Raw genomic sequence first — 21,231 nt, forward strand, 5'->3', positions numbered from 1 at the left:
TTCTTTCATATCAAAAGCTTCCATTAACAACCTTTTAGTCTCATCAATTTGTTGCTTGTCTTTACAAGCTATTAGCATATCATCTACATAGAGTAAAAGATACACGTACTGCTTGTCACCATACTCTTTTAAGTACACGCATATATCATAACTGCTTCTTTTAAACCCATGAGTTACTACATGTTTGTCAAACTTCAAATACCACTGCCTTGGTGATTGCTTGAGACCATACAAAGACTTTTGTAACAAGCAGACTTTATTCCCTTCTTTGTCAACCTCAAAACCAGTAGGTTGTCTCATATATATCGTTTCTTCCAAATCACCATGCAGAAAAGCTGTTTTGACATCAAGTTGTTCGAGCTTTAAGTCAAATACAGCTGTTAATGACAAAATTGCCCTTATAGGGGCATGTTTGACTACAGGTGAGAACACTTCACCATAGTCTATCCCAGCCCTTTGTGTAAATCCTTTGGCAACTAATCTTGCCTCATACCTAGGTTCTTCTCCTTTTAAACCCTCTTTTATCTTGAAGATCCACTTGCAATCCACACATCTTTGATCTTCTGGTTTATCTACAATGACCCAAGTTTTATTCTTGAGCAAAGAACTCATTTCTTCTTTCATGGCTGCTAACCATTTCTCCTTATCTTTAGACTCTACAGCCTTTTGATAAGTCAATGGTTCACTTGCAGATTCTTCTGCAGCCACACAAAAGACAAATGCTGACAAATCATCTCTGAACCTAATAGGTGGAACTATATTCCTTCTTGGCCTATTAGCTGCAATACTCTGCCTTGTACTACTTGTTCGAGAACTTTCAGATTGATCACTAGTAACAACTGTGTCCTTGTGTTCATCCTGAGGCAACTCCACCTCAATTTGAACATTCTTACCATCATCTTGGTAATTTACAGTTTTACCCTTAACATCTTTATACAAAATATTTTCCTTAAAACCCACATTTCGACTAACAATTATCTTAGGACTACCATTTTCCAACCTCCACAACCTATACCCTTTCACACCCTCAGGGTATCCCAAAAAAATACATTTTTGAGCTCTAGGTTCTAACTTGCCTTTACTTACATGAGAATATACCAAACACCCAAACACTCTTAGATTATCATAGTTAGTCTTCATACCTGACCACTTCTCCATGGGAACCGTCATCTCAATAGCAGAATATGGTGACCTGTTCACTAAATATGCAACAGTCTTCAATGCCTCTGCCCAATAAGACTTTGGCAGACCAGCAGTAAAGAGCATACACCTGACCTTTTCTAACAATGTTCTGTTCATTCTTTCCACCAAGCCATTTTGTTGTGGAGTTCCTGGTATAGTAAGATGCCTATCAATCCCATGTTCTTTACAGTATCTATTGAATTCACCGCTACAGAACTCCAACCCATTATCTGTTCTCAACTTTTTTATTTTCTTTTCAGTATGATTTTCAACAAGAGTCTTCCACTCTTTGAACTTATCAAATGCATCAGACTTGTTCTTTATGATGTATACTCACACCCTTCGTGAATAATCATCTATTATTGACAAGAAATACGAGGTACCGCCAAGTGACAAATCCTTAGATGCCCCCCATAGATCTGCATGAATGTAATCTAGGATCCCTTTTGTTCTATGAATACCCCTAGAGAACCTAACTTTCTTAGCTTTTCCAAGCATACAGTTCTCACATTCACCATAGTCACAACTTACTAGATATTCTATAACACCTTGTTTCTTAAGTTCACTTAAACCCTAATCACTCATATGCCCTAACCTCCTGTGCCATAACATTGCACAATTTACAGAACTACCCTCTGCCACAGAAACAGAACCTTCAACTACATGTCCATCTAAGACATATATATTATTCTCTTTCCTAGTACCAGACACAATGATCAGTGAACCCTTAACAACTTTAATCTTTCCATCTTTTAAACCTATATAACAACCATTTTTCTCAAAAGTTCCTAAAGAAATAAGATTTATTTTTAACTCAGGTATATACCTAACATCTGTTAAGTCTATAACAGACTCATTCTTCAACTTAAAAGAGACTGTACCTGTACCTTGAATCTGGCATGAACTGTCATCACCCAATTGAACCACACCCTGTTTCTCCAAGATCAAGTCCTTAAAGAACTCCTTATGAGGTGTCATATGATAAGAACAACCACTATCTAATACCCAATTAGTCTTTGATCCATGATTAGCAACCATGTAGACTTCTACACTATCATAACCATCTTGTGATTCTTCAGATTGAGCACCATGCTTCTTGTTAGACTTGAATTCTGCCTTCTTCTTTCTCCATTCAGGACAATCTCTTTTAAAATGACCATCTGAATTACATACAAAACATCTCTTCTTTCCCTTAGACTTGGATCTTGATACTGAATTCTTATTCTTGTGATTTCTTTGTTCGGGTCTACCTCTAACAAACAACCCATCAGCCCCATCATCCCTTGTATCACCCTTCTTGTGCAATTCTTTAGAATTCATAGCAGACACTACATCATCCATTGACAAACTATCTCTCCCAAACATCAAGGTGTCAACAAAATGTTCATATTAAACAGGTAATGAGGCCAAGAAAATAATTGCTTGATCCTCATCATCTATTTCCACCTCAATATTTTCAAGATCAAGAATAATCTTATTAAATTCATCAATATGATCTTCAATTGACTTACCAGAATTCATCTGAAACATATACAACCTTTTCTTCAAATACAAACGATTGGCTAACGATTTGGTCATGTAGAGGCTTTCCAATTTAGCCCAAACACCTGCAGCAGTTAGTTCTTTAGACACCTCCCTCAGAACCCTGTCTCCAAGACTCAAGATAATGGTACTGTGGGCCTTCTCAAGAATATCTTTCTTTTCTTTGTCTGTCAATGCTTCCGGCATATTTGGTTCACCCAACAAAGCATCGGAGATGCCATGATGTACCAACAGTGCCCGCATCTTAACCCGCCACAAACTAAAATCATTATTTCCATCAAAATTTTCAATATCAAACTTTGCACCAGTCACCATTGAAGAATCTTCAATCGAATTTCAAGAACCTTCTTCTGAGATCAAGAGCCGAGGCTTTGGTACCAATTGTTAACTATTTAGCGGAATTACAAAGCACCAGAAGAAGAACACGATCAAAAGATTACTCGTCTATTATTATGAACAATCAGAACAATTACAATGAAATCGAAATCTGAGAGAGTACAGAGAAAGATTACAAGAAAAATGAATTAAAATTAAATTGAGAAAAAAAACCCCAATTATAACCCTAACCACTTGCGAACGGCTTCAGCATCAATGTTTTTATATAAAAATGAATAATATATCTATGTTTGTATTAAAATTATTTTAACAAATAATTATTAAAAAAAGAAAATAATTGATTAAGAAGGAAAAAAAGAGTTAAATATAAAAATATTAATAAAAAGAGAAATGCATTTAATAAGAGAGGGATGTGGGAAAATTTTGTAAGAAACTATCTTATGTGATCCCATGTGGCATTAGAACATTTATTTATTATATAGTATAGATACGTAGGTTCCTCTATACTCGATGGTTTCAAAACTTTAAGGGGGACGGTTACAATGGGGGGGGGGGGTCGCTGCTCTAGATTTTCATGTATTTATATCAATGAAAAAATATTTTAAGGTGTCCCCCTCCTATGACTTCAGGTCCGCTGATGGAAACAAGTGATTGTGCTTACAAGACTTGTACACCGGGTAATTCAACGGATAATAAGGTGTTAATGTAGTCATAAGATGGTTAAGGAGATTGAGTCGTTACTTAGCATCAATGATTATAAGAATAAAGACAATTTGCGTTTCATGGCCCATTCGTTCAAATGAGAAGCCCACAACTTGTCGAAGTCGATTGTATGAACTCGACGGAAATAGGATGCGATGCTAATAGATTGAGTTCAGGAGTGAAGCTTCCCCGTTTTTTGTTTCGTAGGGTAAATTTTCACGATTTAGTTTGAAAATTTGTATAGGTATTGAGCTTGACCACTCTTCAATGACTTTGATCACCTATATAACTTAGCCCAAGCTTCGTCACTGATTTACTTGGAATGAATTCAAAGAATTAGCTTTGGAAAAATCATGTCCAAAGCATGAGATAGAGAAGTCAGGAGTTTGAGTTATTAAGTTTGAAAATGATTGGAACTGCTCATGGATAGTACACAACTTGTATCCTTAGGCTATGTGTAGTGGAGAGGCTACAAAATGAAACGTTTTGTGCAATGTGGCGCCCAGTCAGCAAAATGTGGGTTTTTGTTTTAGGGGTGTAATGGGGTTGTAGCCCCAACAAATATATATATATATATATATATATATATATATATATATATATATATATAAGACACGTGTGAATATAATAATAGTAATAAATGGAAAAGGAAGAAAGGGTGAGAAGCAGTCGTCCCCCCCACCCCCCCAAATTCGCCCATTTGTAGCCCGGGGCGGTGTTGTCACCTCAAAACCCTCAAATTTGTAGCCCACTACGGGTGGCCTTATTGAGTTCAAACAATGTGGTTGGACGAACAATAACACGCACCCCAATATTTTTCAACCTATCATACCTTTATCTTAGTAAAATTTCTATCTCAGAACGACGACTTTCTTATATTTAAACTATCACACTCTTCAAATTTGGAGAGCCCTGATGCCTACTATGGTCAGTCTATGTTGTCTTAACCGGGCCACGCTAGCTTCAGAGTTTGGCTTAGACGTTCTCCCGGGAAACTATACAGCTGACTGCCACTTGACAGTCATTATGCCACCACAAAAGCATAACTCTCTGGCGTAACACACGGTGGGACTGTAACCTGGGTGAGCTCGGGATTCAAAGTGACAACCTCGCAAGACGTAGATTAAACATTTCGTTGCAAATATCCAATCCAAATGACACAAGTTAGAATCAAACTTAGGTCTCTATTGAAGAACTCAAACTTCCTATCTAAGACTGTCATAACATGTTGGACACGGTACGATAAGACACGATGACCTGTTATATAAACACGAATACGACACGATAACTAATTGTGCCATTTTTCCCAAACACGATACGAACCTGTTTAGTAACAGGTTAACATGTTAAGGGACTTGTTTAAATACACAATGAATAATACATGTGTAACGAAACCAAAGTTTTCAAAAAGAGCATAAAAGTCTTAATTAATAATCAATTCATAACACGTTTGAAACAAAAACCACAAATCCATAACATACTATAACAAAAGACGACAAATACATAATAGATTTGAAACAAAAAAACCATAGATGCAAATCATAATATTCATAGAAAATTATAATATCAGATTTTTACGGGCATTAGTAAAATATCGTTTGTAAGTATGAGTTTAGGTTTAAGACTTTAGAAGTGTATATATATTTATTTTTTAAAAATAAAAATTTACACAGGTTATTAACAGGTTAACATGTCTTTAACCTGTTAAAACCCAAACTTGTTAGAATCTGTATCGTGTCAACATATGTGACATATCATAAATTGACCGCCCTACTCGTATCACTAAGCCACAAGCAACGGATGCAAAATTTCTCTAACTACTGTGTCTTAACAGTGAGAAAAGAAATAGTTATTGAAAAAATTATAAACCAAAAGAAAAAAAGTGCACACAAATAAAGTGTCTTGTTGAAAGCCAAACTTAGCGCGGGAGCGCACGTTAGCACCAAAAATTAAAAAATAAAAAAGAGGTAAAACAAAACAATTCAACCTTTAACGCGGGCGTTTAATTTTTAATTTTTTAATTATAATTCCACTTATTATTTATTTATTTATAACTCTCAAAACACACTTACTTCTTCCCAATTTACCCTCACCACTCTCTCACTTTCACACAAACACACTGCAAACCGTAAAATTTATTATTCTTTCCCAAACTACCCTTCCGATGGCGGACGAACACGTAACAAACTCCTCCGGCAGACGAAGGCTGAAGCGGAAGCTGGATGCAGAGTTCACCGTCGATGATCCGTTACGGTTCGTTAAGTCTGGTGACGTCACGGTTCCAGATCTAGTGACGGTAATTAGTGCCTGTGTTGATGAACTGAAGGATAATTTGGACGCGGTTAGTGTAGATCGTGTGGTAGCGAGACGATGTGTTCAGAAATTGGCTGAGTTTGCAAAGGACGGTATGAGTTTGTGTTATTATTATTACTATTATTATGTATCGGTTGTTTGATTTCACGTTGCGTAATTGATTTCGTTAGGTTATGTGTGTAATTACTGTAATTCACGTTATTATGCACCTAATTTTATGTGTAAATGTTATTGTGACGGTATGAGTTGTTGTTGTTATTATTATTATTGTTGTTGTTGTTGTTTATTCGATTACATGAAGTTTAATTGATTTCGTTAGGTTACGAGTTATTATTATTATTAGGAATTTGTTTATTCGATTTCATGAAGCTTAATTGATTTCGTTAGGTTATGTGTGTAATTACTGTAATTCACGTTATTATGTACCTGATTTTATGTGTAAATGTTATTGTGACAGTGTGAGTTATTATTATTATTATTATCATTATGTATTGTTTATTCGGTTACATGAAGCTTAATTGATTTTGTTAGGTTATGTGTGTAATTACTGTAATTCACGTTATTATGTACCTAATTTGCTGTGTATATGTTATTGTGACGGTGCATGAGTTATTATTATTATTATTATAATTATTATTATATTGTTTATGTATTGTTTATTTGATTTGACGTTAGGTTATGTGTGTGATTTATGTAATTCGTGTTTAACTTGTTGCTTTAGTACCTAATTTGCTGTGTTTATGCTATTGTGATTGGTATGCATTTATGTTATTATGTATTGTTTATTCGATTTCATGAAGCGTAATTGATTTCATTAGGTTATGTGTGTAATTACTGTATGTCGTGTTTAAATTGTTGCTCTAGACTCTAGCACCTTATATTTTGTGTATATGTTATTGTGACGGTATGCATGTTTGCTAAACTGTTGTGTAGTCGATTTCGTTAGATTTCTTGTGTAGTTTTTGCAGTTCGTGTTTAAATTGTTGCTCCAGTACCTAATTTTATGTGTATATATTACTTTGCCGGTGAATTTTCCTAATGTATTTTATTATGCTGTTATTCAATTACACGTTGCATAATCGATTTTAGCTCTTTTTGTGTGTAATTTCTGCAGTTAGTGTTTAAATTGCTGTTCTAGTATGTGATTTGCTGATATATTCATTGTGTGTCGTCTTAATTTTCGTTATTAGGATTTTCTAATGTCTTGTGATATGTCTAGGCATGTGATTTGTGAGTTATTCACCGACGCTGTGAGCATTCCGATTTCGTGTTGATTTTGTGTGTAATTTCTGTAGTATGTAGTTTTATATGTTTATGTTATTGTGCTGGTGAATTCCTGATATATTCATTCCATGTTGTCTTAATTTTTTGTTTTTAGGTTTCACTTTACTGCATCTAGGCATGCAATTTTGTTTATTCACTCCGGTTTATTGCTATGCTGTTATTCAGTTACTCGCTGTGTATTCTGATTTTGTATAGGTTTTGTGTTTAATTTGTTTAGTTCATGTTTAAATTGTTGCTCCAGCATGTAGTTTTGTATGTTTATGTTATTGTGCTGGTGAATTCCTGATTTATTCATTGCATGTTGTCTTATTTTTTGTTTTTAGATTCATTTTTCACTTTCTCTTGCTATGTAATTTTGTTGATCTATGGTGTTGTAGAAATCACAATTAGGTGATTAATTGGCAATTGATTGGAAATCGGACGGCTACTGAGTCGATCTCACCTATACGGCCCCTAAAATTGGTCAACAACTCTGAAGTATATATTAAACTGTGCTTATATTGAAAAATTATATGTAAAATTGTGTGTTATTTGAGGTAAGCTTGTGTTTCTTACTGATTAAACCTTTCATGTGGCAGAGGATAATGCGACCTTGATTGTTGAGGTGGGTGCGATTCCTGTGCTGGTGAAATGTCTTCAAGAGCCAGGATTGTTGTCAAATGAGGCTGCTAGTGGTTTGAGGCCATATGAGCTTGAGGTGGAGAAAGAAAGTGCTATTACTCTTGGACTCCTTGCAATAAAGGTATTTATTCTTCTCTTCATATATGGGACATGCCGTTGATGCATAATTGCATTTGCATTTCAATTGGACTATTTAACTGTATTCTTTGAAGTTACAAGTAACATGCAAATTGAAATAAATTAGCTATGAAAGACTTTACTTGATAAATCATCATAGTGTTAAAGCTGTTATAAATTGTAATTTCTATATATTCAACAACTTGTACTGAATATCTTTTTTTTGTTTTCTGTTGTTTAACAGCCCGAACGTCAACAAGTCATAGTTGATGCTGGAACCCTTCCCCATCTTGTTGCTATGCTCAAGAGACACAAAAATGGTCAAAGTTCTAGAGCAGTCAACCGTGCCATAAGAAAAGCAGCTGATTCAATCACAAACCTTGCTCATGAAAACAGCAACATAAAGACCCTTGTTAGGTTAGTTTCAACACATGTTTTGTACCAGCAGTTAATGTATCATATACTGTTAATCTCACCACATCTTCATGCTTAGGGTTGAAGGCGGCATCCCTCCTCTTGTCGAGTTATTAAAATCCTCTGATAAGAAAGTGCAAAGGTCCGCAGCTGGAGCCTTACGCACACTAGCTTTCAAAAATGATGAAAACAAAACCCAGGTTTATGCTTATAACGATTACTTAACTTGTTTTGAGGGCTAATTATAACTAAATTTTAATAAGTTAACTTTTCTACAGATAGTAAGTTGTAATGCTCTACCAACACTTGTTCTAATGCTTCAGTCAGAAGATGTCAGCATACATTATGAAGCAGTGAGTCATTTATCTTGTTAGATATTCTAGTATGTTTCAACTTGTTTGTGTTGAGCAATAAATTTTGAATGGTTTCTTAGGTTGGTGCAGTTGGCAATCTTGTTCATTCATCACCTGATATAAAGAAGGAGGTTCTTCTTGCTGGAGCATTGCAACCTGTAATTGAATTGCTTAGGTACCGTAATTTCTTTTCTTGCTTGCAATGAGTTATTGCAAACAACTTTCAGTTGTATAATTAGGTTTCATAAATAACTGTATGTCTCTATTTTTTTTGTCAATAGTTCTACTTGTATCGAGAGCCAAAGAGAAGCTGCCTTACTTATTGGACAATTTGCAGCTGCCGACACAGACTGCAAGGCATGCTCAAACTGTTAATTTATTGTCCACCTATATCATTTTTTTCTAACCATACCATAAAATGGTTGTCTGCCATAAGCCATATAACTAAATTCAATATTCTTACAGGTACACATAGTTCAAAGAGGTGCTGCTGGTCCGCTAATCAAGATGTTGCAGTCTCCAGAGGCTCAGCTAAAGGAAATGTCAGCCTTTGCGATCGGGAGGTTGGCACAGGTACTCAAATATTTATTATACTTGTAATATATTATATTACTAACACTTGCATTTTGAGTTTTTTAACTTGCTAAAGGTTTCATATCTATCAGGACACCCACAATCAAGCTGGTATTGCCTATGGTGGTGGCATTACTCCATTGTTAAAACTTCTTGATTCAAAGAATGGAACTTTACAACACAATGGTGCATTTGCTTTATATGGTCTTGCAGATAATGAGGTAACCTTGATTTCGTAAAATACAGTATAGTAATTATAATGCAATTATTATTATAATATTGGTATGCATCACTTTTTAACTCAGAGAAAATATCTATGTAGGATAACGTTGCTGATTTTGTAAGGGTTGGCGGAATTCAAAAACTGCTGGATGGTGAATATATTCTTCAAGTAATTACTAATCTTATAACTGATCTCGCTGTATTTCTAGAGCCATCTAAGACTTGATTGACTAAATTTAAAGTTTTGTTATATTTATGCAGCCAACTCGGGATTGTGTAGCAAAGATGTTGAAAAGATTGAAGGAAAAAACTCAAGGAAGGGTAATTAACTAACTCTTACTGTCATGTTGTTAAATTCTGCTATCAATTAACCGAGTAATAAATCATTTTGATCATTTTCTTTCAGGTATTGAGGCGCTTGTTGTACTTAATGCTTAACGCTGATAAAGTTATTCAAAGACGGATTTCTTTAGCTCTTGCTCATCTTTGTTCTCCCGGTGATCTGAAAACAGTATTTGTTGATAACAATGGTAAGTTGAGTTAAACTTTTGGTTTATACAGAAATCTGATATATTATGTTTATTGTTTGATATATTTGATGAATATATCAGGAATTGATTTACTTATGGAGCTTTTACAATCGATCCATTCAAGGCTTCGAGGATACGCTTCTGTGTCTTTGTGTAAATTGGCTGAAAAAACCACTTCGCTTTCTTCTGTTGATGCAGGACCCTCATCTCCAACATCCCAGGTTCATTTTCTACCTTTTATTATTATTATTATTATTATTATTATTATTATTATTATTATTATTATTATTTTATAATTAAGAGGCAATCCACCTAAAGTAACTTTTGTTGCAGGTATATTTGGGTGAGAAGTATGTGAACAATCCTACACTTTCTGATGTAACTTTTGTAGTTGAAGGTGTGACTTTCTTTTAACCGAAAACAGTTTTGCTCAACATTTTATTTATGATTGTGGTTAACATTACGCATTTTATTTTATCAGGCAAACGGTTCTATGCTCATAGAATCTGTCTTCTTGCTTCTTCCGATGCATTTCGTGCCATGTTCGATGGTGGTTACAGGGTTAGTCACAATTAACTCTCATCTAATTATTAACATGTCATACATTTTTTTACTTCATTATATTTTGTTTTGACTTTTTGAATGAATATTTTGTTAGGAGAAAGATGCTAAAGACATTAAGATCCCAAATATTAGTTGGGAAACATTCGAGTTGATGATGAGGTGTGTGTCATCGTGTATCCTTTATCTTACGCTTTCATGTCATCCGGAATTAATTTTTATATATACATATTCTAAAACTTACAGGTACATATACACCGGATCGGTAGAAATAAGTTCAAGTGTAGCACATGATCTTCTTAAAGCCGCTGATCAATATCTTCTAGAAGGGTTAAAGCGTTGTTGCGAGTACACCATTGCACAGGTGAGTTGCAAATTCTATAATAAATGTTATACACACAAATAAGATATCGTTAACATGTAACGATTTTTTCTTTTTAATGTTGTAGGATATAACAGCTGACAATGTTGAACTCATGTATGACTTATCCGAGGCTTTCAATGCCGTGTCGTTAAGGAATGCTTGCATTCTGTTTATACTGGAACACTTCCAAACATTAGATTCAACGCCATGGTATGTTTTTTTATATCATGTCATATCTACTTTTACACTAATAATATATTGTAAGCTAAATTTGATTTATGGAATTTACCAGGTATGGTAGTATGGTGCAGCGGATTTTACCCGAGATAAGAACTTGTTTTGTGAACAGACTTACCGAGAAGTGAAAGACGACATTGACATACAAGAGAAGATGTATATAAATTAGAAAGTGATTAGTCATTATTGAAATGGTAAGATGGCGCTTATGTTGGTAGTTATGATGAACTTGGACGGATTAAGCGGTTTCAATTTTTGCTATAATGATCAGAAATCTTACTTTCGAAATTAATTGTTTCGATTAAACACAAATAAGTTCAAAACAATTTTCTAAACCTTTCAAAGAACGATTTATCGCACTCATGATCTCACTTATTGGATTGGGATTTCAATGGTGTGATCATCGTCATTCATGGATTGGTTTCCTGTGATTTTGCACGTAACATGAATCGTGTGTGTGGGTCTTGATTTGTTTTGCGCCTTCTCTCTTGAACCTTCACTCATCAACTCCAAACAATACTTTTCAAATGTAGAAAGGCTTACATACAACCGAAAATTGATCCCAAATAGGAATTTCAACTCCAGTCTATTCATTTCCGCTCGTTATTCCTCCAACTTTTGCATAATACGTGTTATTGAAGAATCTGCAACAAAAAGGAATATCGAAGCCGAAAGTGTCATATGATACTGAATAATCAGAAATATAAGTAAATTTATAAATTTGCACTTTGGAAGTTGTAATGTTTAGATAATCTCTAATCAAATCCAAAGTGCAAACCAATTGCCTAGCATGGGAAGAAGACTTACGCATCATCAACGAACTTTGCAGCTAACATTATGCTTGTGATTAAAAGGCGATGAACATTTAGAGAAGTCAAAACAATACTTTGAGATTGAATTAATCTGTCAATGTATATATGTGCAACCACAAAGCAAGATGGGCTGCAGTGTTAGTATTTGTAGATGCGGTCAATGTATTGCCGAATGGTTAGTGTAGGTGCTCTTGAGCCATGAAAAACCGTTGGGACATCTTTAATTTGAGTTGTTTGCAACAATTTCTCGTTCTTTTCAACGTGTTTTTGAAGACGTGTAGAGATAAGGGACAACACTTTAGGATTTTCGTGATTTTGGTTGGTTCGTCCCTTGAGGCCGAGTTTAAGGTAAATCTTTTAGAGATCTCGGTTTTTAGTGTTAAACCTTTGGTATCCAAGCTAGGCTGCAAGAGAAATAAAAAGAAAAGAAAATTTATTTTGTATCACTTAAACAAAAAACAAAATTTAGTAAAAGAGTAAAGTGTCATTTTCGTCCTCGTGGTTTGGCAAATTATGCGAATTTAGTCCAAAAAGTATATTTTTTCCATATGGACCCTTCACATTTTGCAGTTATTGCCAATTACATCCAAATTACTAACCCCGTTAAATATAATCGGTAAGTCAGGGGTAGACATGTCTTTTCACCATTTCTTTATTATAATACTTATTTTACTGAAGTGCGGTTTTCATCCCTCTAGTTTGTTCAAATATACAGTTTTAATCCAGTAGTTTCAAATTTCCAATTTTCTTCCTTATGGTTTCATTTCACTTGCAATTAAACCCGAATTTCCTAATATTGTTAAGTTTAGTCGTTAAACCCATCGGTGTGTCATTCACGTGAGAGGCAGTTTTGTTCCTTGTTTTTTTCCTTTTTCCCCAAATACACCCCAGCCCCACAGGTGAGGGGGCTTGCGAATTAGGACTGAAGTTTATTTAGGGAGAGAAACGACAAAACTGGTCGTCACGTGAGGGGCATGCAAATGGGTTAGCGACCAAAATTAACGAGGTTAATAAATTCGGGTTTGGTTGCAAGTGAAATGAAACTATAAGTATGAAAATTGCAAACTTGAAACTATTGGACTAAAACCGCATATTTGGACAAACCACAAGGACAAAATCCGCAATTCACTAAAATAAGTATTATAATAAAGAAATAGTGAAAAGACATGTTTAACCCTAACTTAACGATTAAATTTAACGGAGTTAGTGATTTGGATGTAATTGGCAAGAACTGGGAAACATGGAGGGTCCATATGCAAAAAATAAACTTTTTAGACTAAATTCGCATTATTTGCCAAACCATAAGGACGAAAATGGCACTTTCCTCTTAGTAAAAAGTACTAGTATTATTATATAACCTTTAAGTAAACATTGTTTCAATGATTTTATACTCAATTCACTATTACCACATTCAAGATCCAAATTTTATGACAACAAATGAACCATCTTTTATAAAATAACATATAAAGAAACCAATATTAACCAAACCCAGATTTCAAAAACCCACAAATTGATGATTTGATTAATACAAATGCAAACCAACATATATAAGCACATCAACATTCAAGAATAGCAACAAACAACATACATGATCAAATCAAGATTCAAGAATGTGTTGCAAGAAACATACATATGAGGTTCTTGTAGCATCATCATCATCCATCTTCATGTGTTATATATGTATGAATGAATTATATAATGATGATGATAGTGATGTATCATGTATGAGATACCCTTTACTTGAAGCAAGCATAAACTCCTTTTTATCTTGTTACATGTTTAATAGTAATATATATAAAAGGGGATAGCGGCGCAGCTTGTTGCTCGCTTACCCATTATCCAGATATAGTTCGGTTTGTGTTATATATAAAAGGATTTACGGGATTATTTTTCAAAAAAAAAAATAGTAATAATAATAATAATAATCTCTCTCTCTCCTAATGGTTGTCTTTTAGATTCATTCACATTAAAGATTTGTTTGGTTGTGATAATGGGATAACATGAAAACATGATGTAAGTTAAGGGGGTGGGTCATAGGTGGTTAGATGATGAACATGGAAGCCTGTGTGTGTTGGACCGTCGGTGGTTTTATGATTTTCATAAATCCCATTTTTGTGTGGGGTATACTCCTCTTGTTATGGCTTGTGACTTTGACTTATAAAGAAAAAAGCCAACTAATATAGAATTAATACCTTTTATGTGGAGTTGTTCATGGGCTCTCAATTGGCCCAACAAGAATACCGAAATAAAAAAAGGAAAAAATCAGTAGTGTTCGTCTTCCCTCTGGTCCATTGACATAGGATAATGGTTAAGCTTTGAAATCATAAGGTTTGAAATCCGAAACCTGACTCAAGGGGGGTTTCCCATAATGGTTTGTTTCCTCCATGATGGTATTATTAGTTGAGTCAAGTTTGGAGCGTGAAAATCAATATAATCGACATTCCATCTCAGGAAGGCTCAACCATGGTATTAGGGATGGTTCCAATCATTTATAAAAAAATGAAAAATAAATAATAATGAAAATTCAGCCCATTAACCGAACTGGTTTGGATCATCTGGTTGTCTGTCACTATGTCCTGTGGGGTTTGGGCCGGTTCTAATTGGATACATTCATATTCGTGGACTGGGTTGACTTTTTCATATTTTTTATAGAGTAACTTGTCATTTTAATCTATAATATTTGGTTACTTACACAACTTTAATCCAAAATCTTTTATTTAGCATCCGACTCCTTTAGGAGTTGAGGTTTACGAATCTTGCCATCTTCATCTATTTCCCTAACTCAGTCTATTTCCTAACGCTAAGTCAGGGACATTTCCGTCTTTTTACTTATTCGGATGGAAGTTGCAATTGTGACAAAAATCATAGATGAATGCATTATTTTGGACCATTTTTTCGGCCCAAATGTCAACCAAAAAACCTAAACTTGGAAATCCATCTCAATCGTATAAACAGTTATAAAACTTTAAGTTAAAATCAACGTAACCAAATCTCATAAATGTATATATTATTTTGGAACATTTTTTCGACCTAAATGTCAACTCAAAAACCAAAACCAAACTAAACCCATTACAAAAACCGAAAACCCGAAACTAGAAAATCCATCTCAAATTCTCAAATCATAAAAAAAATATCAAAACATTTATAAAACTTACAAATAAAAATCCAAAACCAGATACAATAATAATAATAATAATAATAATAATAATAATAATAATAATAATAATAATAATAATAATATAGAGCCGTTAGATTCCTTTGAAAAACAAAACAAAACACCTATCTTCCATTAATAATAACGTTACTTACTTAATAGTATTATTTAAAACCACCATTTCACCATTTCACTTTCTCATTTCTCAAAACTAGCCGTTACTCAATTCCTCTCTTCTTCTTCTTCACTAATAATAATGGCAGCAGCTGCATCAATGGAATCACCTTCTCCAAATCACCAATTCAAGCAACCGAGTCCGGTTTCCGATAAGCGGTTCTGGAGCGTTCTCCGCAACCGGATCGATTCGCTTCTTGAGAACCAGAAGGATCAGAGTTTGGTAAAAGAATTTTAATTTAATTTATTATTATTATTATTATTATTGGTGTGTAGGATTCTGATGAAGGGATGCATCGGGCGAAACGATTGAAGGAAGACTCGTTGCTGTTGTTGAGGGGATTTGATTCGGTTGCAAACTCGCTTTCGCAGCTTTCGAATAATCTTGATAATGCTCTTCAGGTGATTATTTAACTTTATGTTGAATTTAGGGGTGTAAACGAGCTAAGCGCCGAGCCTGAGCTTGTCTTGTCTAGGCTCGAGTTCAGCTCGTGTGTAGTTTTTTAGGCCTGAGCTTGGTTAGTGTGTAGTTTTTTAAGACTCGAGTTCGGATCGTGTTTAGTTATTAAAACTCGAGCTTGGCTCGGGCTCAACTCATGACTAGTTTTTGATGCTTGAGACTTGTGAGTAGTTTTTAAAGCTCGGGCTCGGCTTGTGAGTAGTTTTAAAGCATGGGCTAGGCTCGTGAGTAGTTTTTAAAGCTCGGACTCGGCTGGTGAGCTGTTTTTCAAGCTCGAAATCGGCTCTGACTCAACTTGTTTATTATTTATTGAATGTCATAACTATTTTTTTATATATATTTTAATTATAATTTTTATATATAGCATAATACATATTGTTTACCAGTTTATAACAACTTTTATGTATATAATAAGAATTATTTTAAAAACTATACATTTAATATATTCAACTAAAATTAGACAGGTATTAGGCTCGTTTAGATTCACGAGCCAGTTCAGGTTCATTTATTAAACAAGTCCCTTTTTAATTTTAAGCTTGGCTTGGTTGAAGTTTTTTAATAAGGCAATCCTCACGAGCTCGTTTGCACCCATAATTCTAATTGTTGTGAAAAAATCAAATACATCCAAATTATGATGTATTTATACTTATTTTCTTGATCTAAATGACCATAATGAGACTATAATTAATTAATACTTGTTTTCTAAACTGACATGTGTATATATATATTTATATACAGGGAGCAAAAGATTTAGCTAGAGCACCAACATTATCTGATGTTCTTCATAGTTCATTACAACAAGCAAAAACAGATCAAATTCTATCAAATGAAGAACAACAAGAAGAAGAAGAAGAACAGAATTTGGATTCCATCAAAAGAGGAACAAAACGAAAGCTGGAACCCGAAGAATCTTCCGAAGAAACCCGTGATAACCCGAAAGAGTTCGGGAAGCTCAACAGAGCGAAAAATGTAAGCAGATTATTTATTCTTCAGTAAAGTGTAAGCTTTTCAAAATTCTGATATTTTTTTTTTGTTTTTTTTAATAATTTAAGATTGCTGTATCGATGGCGAAAAGGGCAGGATTTTTAGCCCGTGAAATGAAATCGATGAAATCCGATCTTTGTTTTGTGCAAGAAAGATGCAGCATTCTTGAGGAGGAAAACCGAAGGCTTCGCGACGGGTTTGTTGTGGGTCGGGTCAGCCCGCAACGTTTTTGTTCATATTTAATTTGACCTGTTAAATAAAATGTTCATTTTTATGTTATTAACAAGTAAATATACTTTTATTTTATACAATATGAACAAAAATGAACATTTTATTTAACGGGTCAAATACAATATGAACAAAAATGTTGCGGGCCGACCCGACCCGCAACATGTTTTGAACTAAAAAAACACCATAAGTTAAAAAGCATACCAGATCATCTTCCTCTGGTGGAACTCCTTTCACAAACCCGTCGCGAAGCCTTCGGTTTTCCTCCTCAAGAATGCTGCATCTTTCTTGCACAAAACAAAGATCGGATTTCATCGATTTCATTTCACGGGCTAAAAATCCTGCCCTTTTCGCCATCGATACAACAATCTTAAATTATTAAAAAAAAAACAAAAAAAAAATATCAGAATTTTGAAAAGCTTACACTTTACTGAAGAATAAAAGTATATTTACTTGTTAATAAAAGTATATTTACTTGTTAAAGAAATAACATGTTGTGGGTCGGGTCAGCCCGCAACGTTTTTGTTCATATTTAATTTGACCTGTTAAATAAAATGTTCATTTTTATGTTATTAACAAGTAAATATACTTTTATTTTATAGTTAAAAGAAATAAAATGTTCAATTTTATTTTATAGTTAAAAGTAATATCTTTTATTTGACCCGTTTGAAAATCAACCCGATTAAAAGGAGTTACACTGGAGGTAGTTTTTTTATTGTTAAAAGAAATAAAATGTTGCGGTCGGGTCGACTCACATCAATTTTTCCTAGCCCATTTAAGATTCAACCCATGGTTAAAATATTGTACAAGTGAACCGAAATTTTAATATTTTGGTTAACTTTGATTTGTATAGGTGAGGCTTCAATTGGAGGCATTATTGGCTGAAAAATCAAGATTAGCAAACATCATCATCATCATCATCATCATCATCATCATCATCATCATCATCATCGTACTCAGTATATCCCACCAATAGCAATGCTATGGTAGGGTCTGAGGAGGGTAAGATGTAGACAACCTTACCCTATGGGATAGATGGGATAGAGAGGCTGCTTCCGGTGAGACCCCCGGCTCGATAGTAGTTTTGAATCAAGCCTTGGACATAAGACACATAACACTCAATCATCGGGACACCGGCTGATTGGTGCATGTGCCCTTGTCTTTCGGCTATCAACGCCACCACATGATGCCTGATTAACCTTCCGCCACTTTTAACGTTATTTTCACGTGATTAGTAAAATAACGTCAAAATTAGTGCAATTTTACTTTTGCCCACCCAAGGGTTCACACATATATACATTATATGTGCGCACCGCAAGCAGGGCGTAAAGATTAGCAAACGATAACGCAAATTTAACGCGTGAAAACCAGTGTCTCCGACAACTTGTAGAGTATCATCAACTTACTTCTCAGCACGAGGAGGAGGAAGAGGTGGAGGATGATTATTATGAAAGGGTGATTAATGGCGTGTGTTTGGACTCCAATAGCAATGCTATGGTAGGGTCTGAGGAGGGTAAGATGTAGACAGCCTTACCTCTATCCGGCTGCTTCCGGTGAGAGGGTAAGATGTAGACAGCCTTACCTCTATCACCGGAAGCAGACTTCTCGTCCCCACCACCAACGATACTTGAGGATATTGTTGGAGAGGAAGGTGATGGTGCGTCGGAACCTATAGAAGCGCGTTGTTTAAATGACCACTATGATGATGTCGTTGGTGCGTGTAGTGATGATCAAAACGTATAAGTTTTGGTACTTACTGTTGTAACTGAAAAAACGAGCTTTGGAAACACTTTTACTTTTGTGAGCTCGATCAAGGTGACCCTTGTAGAGTTTAAGTTGAACGGTAATCACATCATCATTGTTAATGTGCGAGTTTATTAGAAGTTATTGGAATTGAAATTGTTTGGTTTATAAGGCAAACTCACTTAAGATAGGTACAAATTTATATCATCTGTGTTCAGTATAATTTTAGTTGGTAAAAATCCTCTAGAATAAAATTTTATTGACTTATTAATTGATTTTGATAAAACCATATACATGAAACTTTACATCTATACAACGATTATAAATAAATTTTAATTTTGGAAAAATTAAAACTTTTTAAATAAAAAAATTCCCTATTCTATAAGTACAGAATTTTTTTTAGAGAGTTTTGGTATATTTTCTTGAACAAAATAGGATTATATTTTTTATTTTAGAAGTTTTGTTAAAATTAAACACGTGCCAAAATAATTTGAAATTGAATATCGTTTATCCATGACCAACCGACTGTGAGTCGGTCCAGCAAACTGGTCCAAAATTAAACTGTGAGTCGGTCCAAAATTAAATAAATTTTAATTTTGGAAAAATTAAAACTTTTTAAATAAAAAAATTCCCTATTCTATAAGTACAGAATTTTTTTTAGAGAGTTTTGGTATATTTTCTTATTAAAATATATACCCAACATACCCAACATACCGAACATACCGAACATAAATATACCAATGAGAGTAGTCTAAGTAGGTTGTAGTAAGTTTCTAGGTGGGTTGGGTCAGGTCCGGGTCACATGCACCTCCTTCCACCACCACACACAGGGGTGGACCCACATAGATCGGGGTCCCGGGGGACACCAATGTTTTTTAAAAATTACTTAGAGACGGTATATTAAATTTTGTAAGAACCCCATAAAAATTAATACCTGAAATCCATACTATTAAGGCTGAACTGGTCTAGTGGAAAGTCCCTTGTTTTTTCATTGGGAGGTGTAGGTTCAAGCCTCACCATGCCCAGCTTTTGTTGTTTTTTTAATATCCTAGTCGATATTAGTTATTTAGTTAGGGTATTTGTGTTTTTTCTTTAGTTTATCCCATATAACCATTATCACTATGGAACATATATAATGACAACATGAGTTTTACATATTCTTACACTAGGTTAAGTACCCGTGTGCTACACGGGTTGTTGATCAATTTAAATTATATAACAAGTAACTCTTTAAATTATAAGCTTTTTACAGAAAGAGCAGTCAAGAAGCTAGAATAATGGCCGGTGACCAAATTATACAAATAAATCTTGATTCTAAGAAAGTAGGCATGCAGGGAATATTAGTAATTTAGTATATATTTCAAAGTTATAGTTCCTTTTATAAAACGGCAAATTTCAGTTTCTTCCTTATGCCTATGATCTAACAACATGATTTACTATAATCCATATATTTCTAATAGAATTCCTTATAGTCATTTCAAATTATGAACATTAGACTTTTATAATTTTTTCTTCATCCCCAAAACAAACTGATGTTTTGACATTTTATTGCTACCTCAATTGACTTTTTAGTCAAAACAGATTTGTGAGTATGTATGTAATTTTACTATATAATTCTAAATAATTTTGGAAAATGCCCCTGATAATTTCAAAAAGCTCAAATTAAGGATAAAATGAAATGTATATAAGAAACAGAATAAAAAAACCCGCTGATAGTTCAACCCAAAACAACCCACTCGTTACCGAACCTGATCGAACTCGTGACCCATCTAACTAAGAAGCTAAAGAAATAAAATTAGTTACAATAATGAAACACACATCCATGTTGAAAGAAATTAAAATTTTGTTTGCCAACATAATAATGTAAATTGAATAGCCTAACCTTAGCAAAACTCGGTTGTTGATATTCAGAATCTTCAACTTGTTCCTTGTAGAATGGATCATGAAATCCTGCTATTAAAACGGAAATTGCATAAGATATTAGATAAAACTGAAATGCATATAATATCATTATGTCGTCTAACACAAATAACTTGTCATTGATTAATGCATAATTTATTTTTTTGATTTTCATATTAAATGAAATTTAGAACGCAATAGATGCAAATCAAATTTAAAAATAAATAATTAAATGTGATATTAGCTTCTAGACTTTTAAAACAATTAAATTCACAATGAACACTAATATAAAGATAATTTTTTAAAAAAAAAACCTCAATGGCAACATTTTTCCATTTCCAGCATAGCTTATCAAAGTTATCCCTAATTTCTTTTCAGACTTCGCCATCATTATCGATCACCACCATACATAAAAATTGAAAAATC

The 21,231-nt window shown here is 34.1% G+C and overlaps 2 protein-coding genes and 1 pseudogene across 3 annotated transcripts; 2 read left to right on the forward strand and 1 right to left on the reverse strand.

Moving 5' to 3' along the window:
- Positions 1-5,843: 5,843 nt before the first annotated feature.
- LOC143585329 (ARM REPEAT PROTEIN INTERACTING WITH ABF2-like) lies at positions 5,844-11,664 on the forward strand. Its single transcript, XM_077067143.1, has 19 exons — positions 5,844-6,167; positions 7,938-8,101; positions 8,342-8,514; positions 8,591-8,711; positions 8,790-8,864; positions 8,945-9,039; positions 9,146-9,221; positions 9,330-9,437; positions 9,530-9,658; positions 9,760-9,828; positions 9,921-9,980; positions 10,066-10,189; positions 10,271-10,410; positions 10,523-10,586; positions 10,671-10,750; positions 10,848-10,912; positions 10,997-11,114; positions 11,200-11,324; positions 11,407-11,664. Exons 1-19 carry the CDS (start codon positions 5,927-5,929, stop codon positions 11,477-11,479), a joined length of 2,100 nt encoding a protein of 699 aa, XP_076923258.1. The 5' UTR covers positions 5,844-5,926; the 3' UTR covers positions 11,480-11,664.
- On the reverse strand, positions 11,590-13,942 carry LOC143585330 (cyclin-P3-1-like; annotated as a pseudogene). Its single transcript, XR_013144536.1, has 3 exons — positions 13,794-13,942; positions 12,159-12,567; positions 11,590-11,995 (listed from the first exon to the last, which is right to left on the reverse strand). The product of XR_013144536.1 is annotated as a cyclin-P3-1-like (transcript).
- Positions 13,943-15,539: 1,597 nt separating this feature from the next.
- Positions 15,540-19,017, forward strand: LOC143585338 (uncharacterized). The gene is made up of 6 exons (XM_077067152.1): positions 15,540-15,709; positions 15,781-15,893; positions 16,690-16,920; positions 17,004-17,155; positions 18,495-18,639; positions 18,763-19,017. The coding sequence occupies exons 1-6, from the start codon at positions 15,574-15,576 to the stop codon at positions 18,904-18,906; spliced, it is 921 nt and encodes a 306-aa protein (XP_076923267.1). The 5' UTR covers positions 15,540-15,573; the 3' UTR covers positions 18,907-19,017.
- Positions 19,018-21,231: the final 2,214 nt, after the last annotated feature.

This window comes from Bidens hawaiensis, unplaced genomic scaffold (assembly GCF_021521415.1).
Source record: "Bidens hawaiensis isolate Kalapana, Puna unplaced genomic scaffold, B.hawaiensis_p1.1 tig00033817_1, whole genome shotgun sequence".
Taxonomy (NCBI): Eukaryota; Viridiplantae; Streptophyta; class Magnoliopsida; order Asterales; family Asteraceae; genus Bidens; species Bidens hawaiensis.

What these genes read in the sequence shown, in the direction of transcription:
- LOC143585329 (XM_077067143.1), top strand. Translation starts at nt 5,927, where the DNA reads ATGGCGGACGAACACGTAACAAACTCCTCCGGCAGACGAAGGCTGAAG. An exon ending in AGTATTTGTTGATAACAATG is followed by an intron (nt 10,190 to 10,270) that starts GTAAGTTGAGTT and finishes TGAATATATCAG; the next exon opens with GAATTGATTTACTTATGGAG. An exon ending in ACATTCGAGTTGATGATGAG is followed by an intron (nt 10,913 to 10,996) that starts GTGTGTGTCATC and finishes TAAAACTTACAG; the next exon opens with GTACATATACACCGGATCGG.
- LOC143585338 (XM_077067152.1), top strand. Translation starts at nt 15,574, where the DNA reads ATGGCAGCAGCTGCATCAATGGAATCACCTTCTCCAAATCACCAATTC. An exon ending in TGAGAACCAGAAGGATCAGA is followed by an intron (nt 15,710 to 15,780) that starts GTTTGGTAAAAG and finishes ATTCTGATGAAG; the next exon opens with GGATGCATCGGGCGAAACGA. An exon ending in AGCTCAACAGAGCGAAAAAT is followed by an intron (nt 16,921 to 17,003) that starts GTAAGCAGATTA and finishes TAATAATTTAAG; the next exon opens with ATTGCTGTATCGATGGCGAA.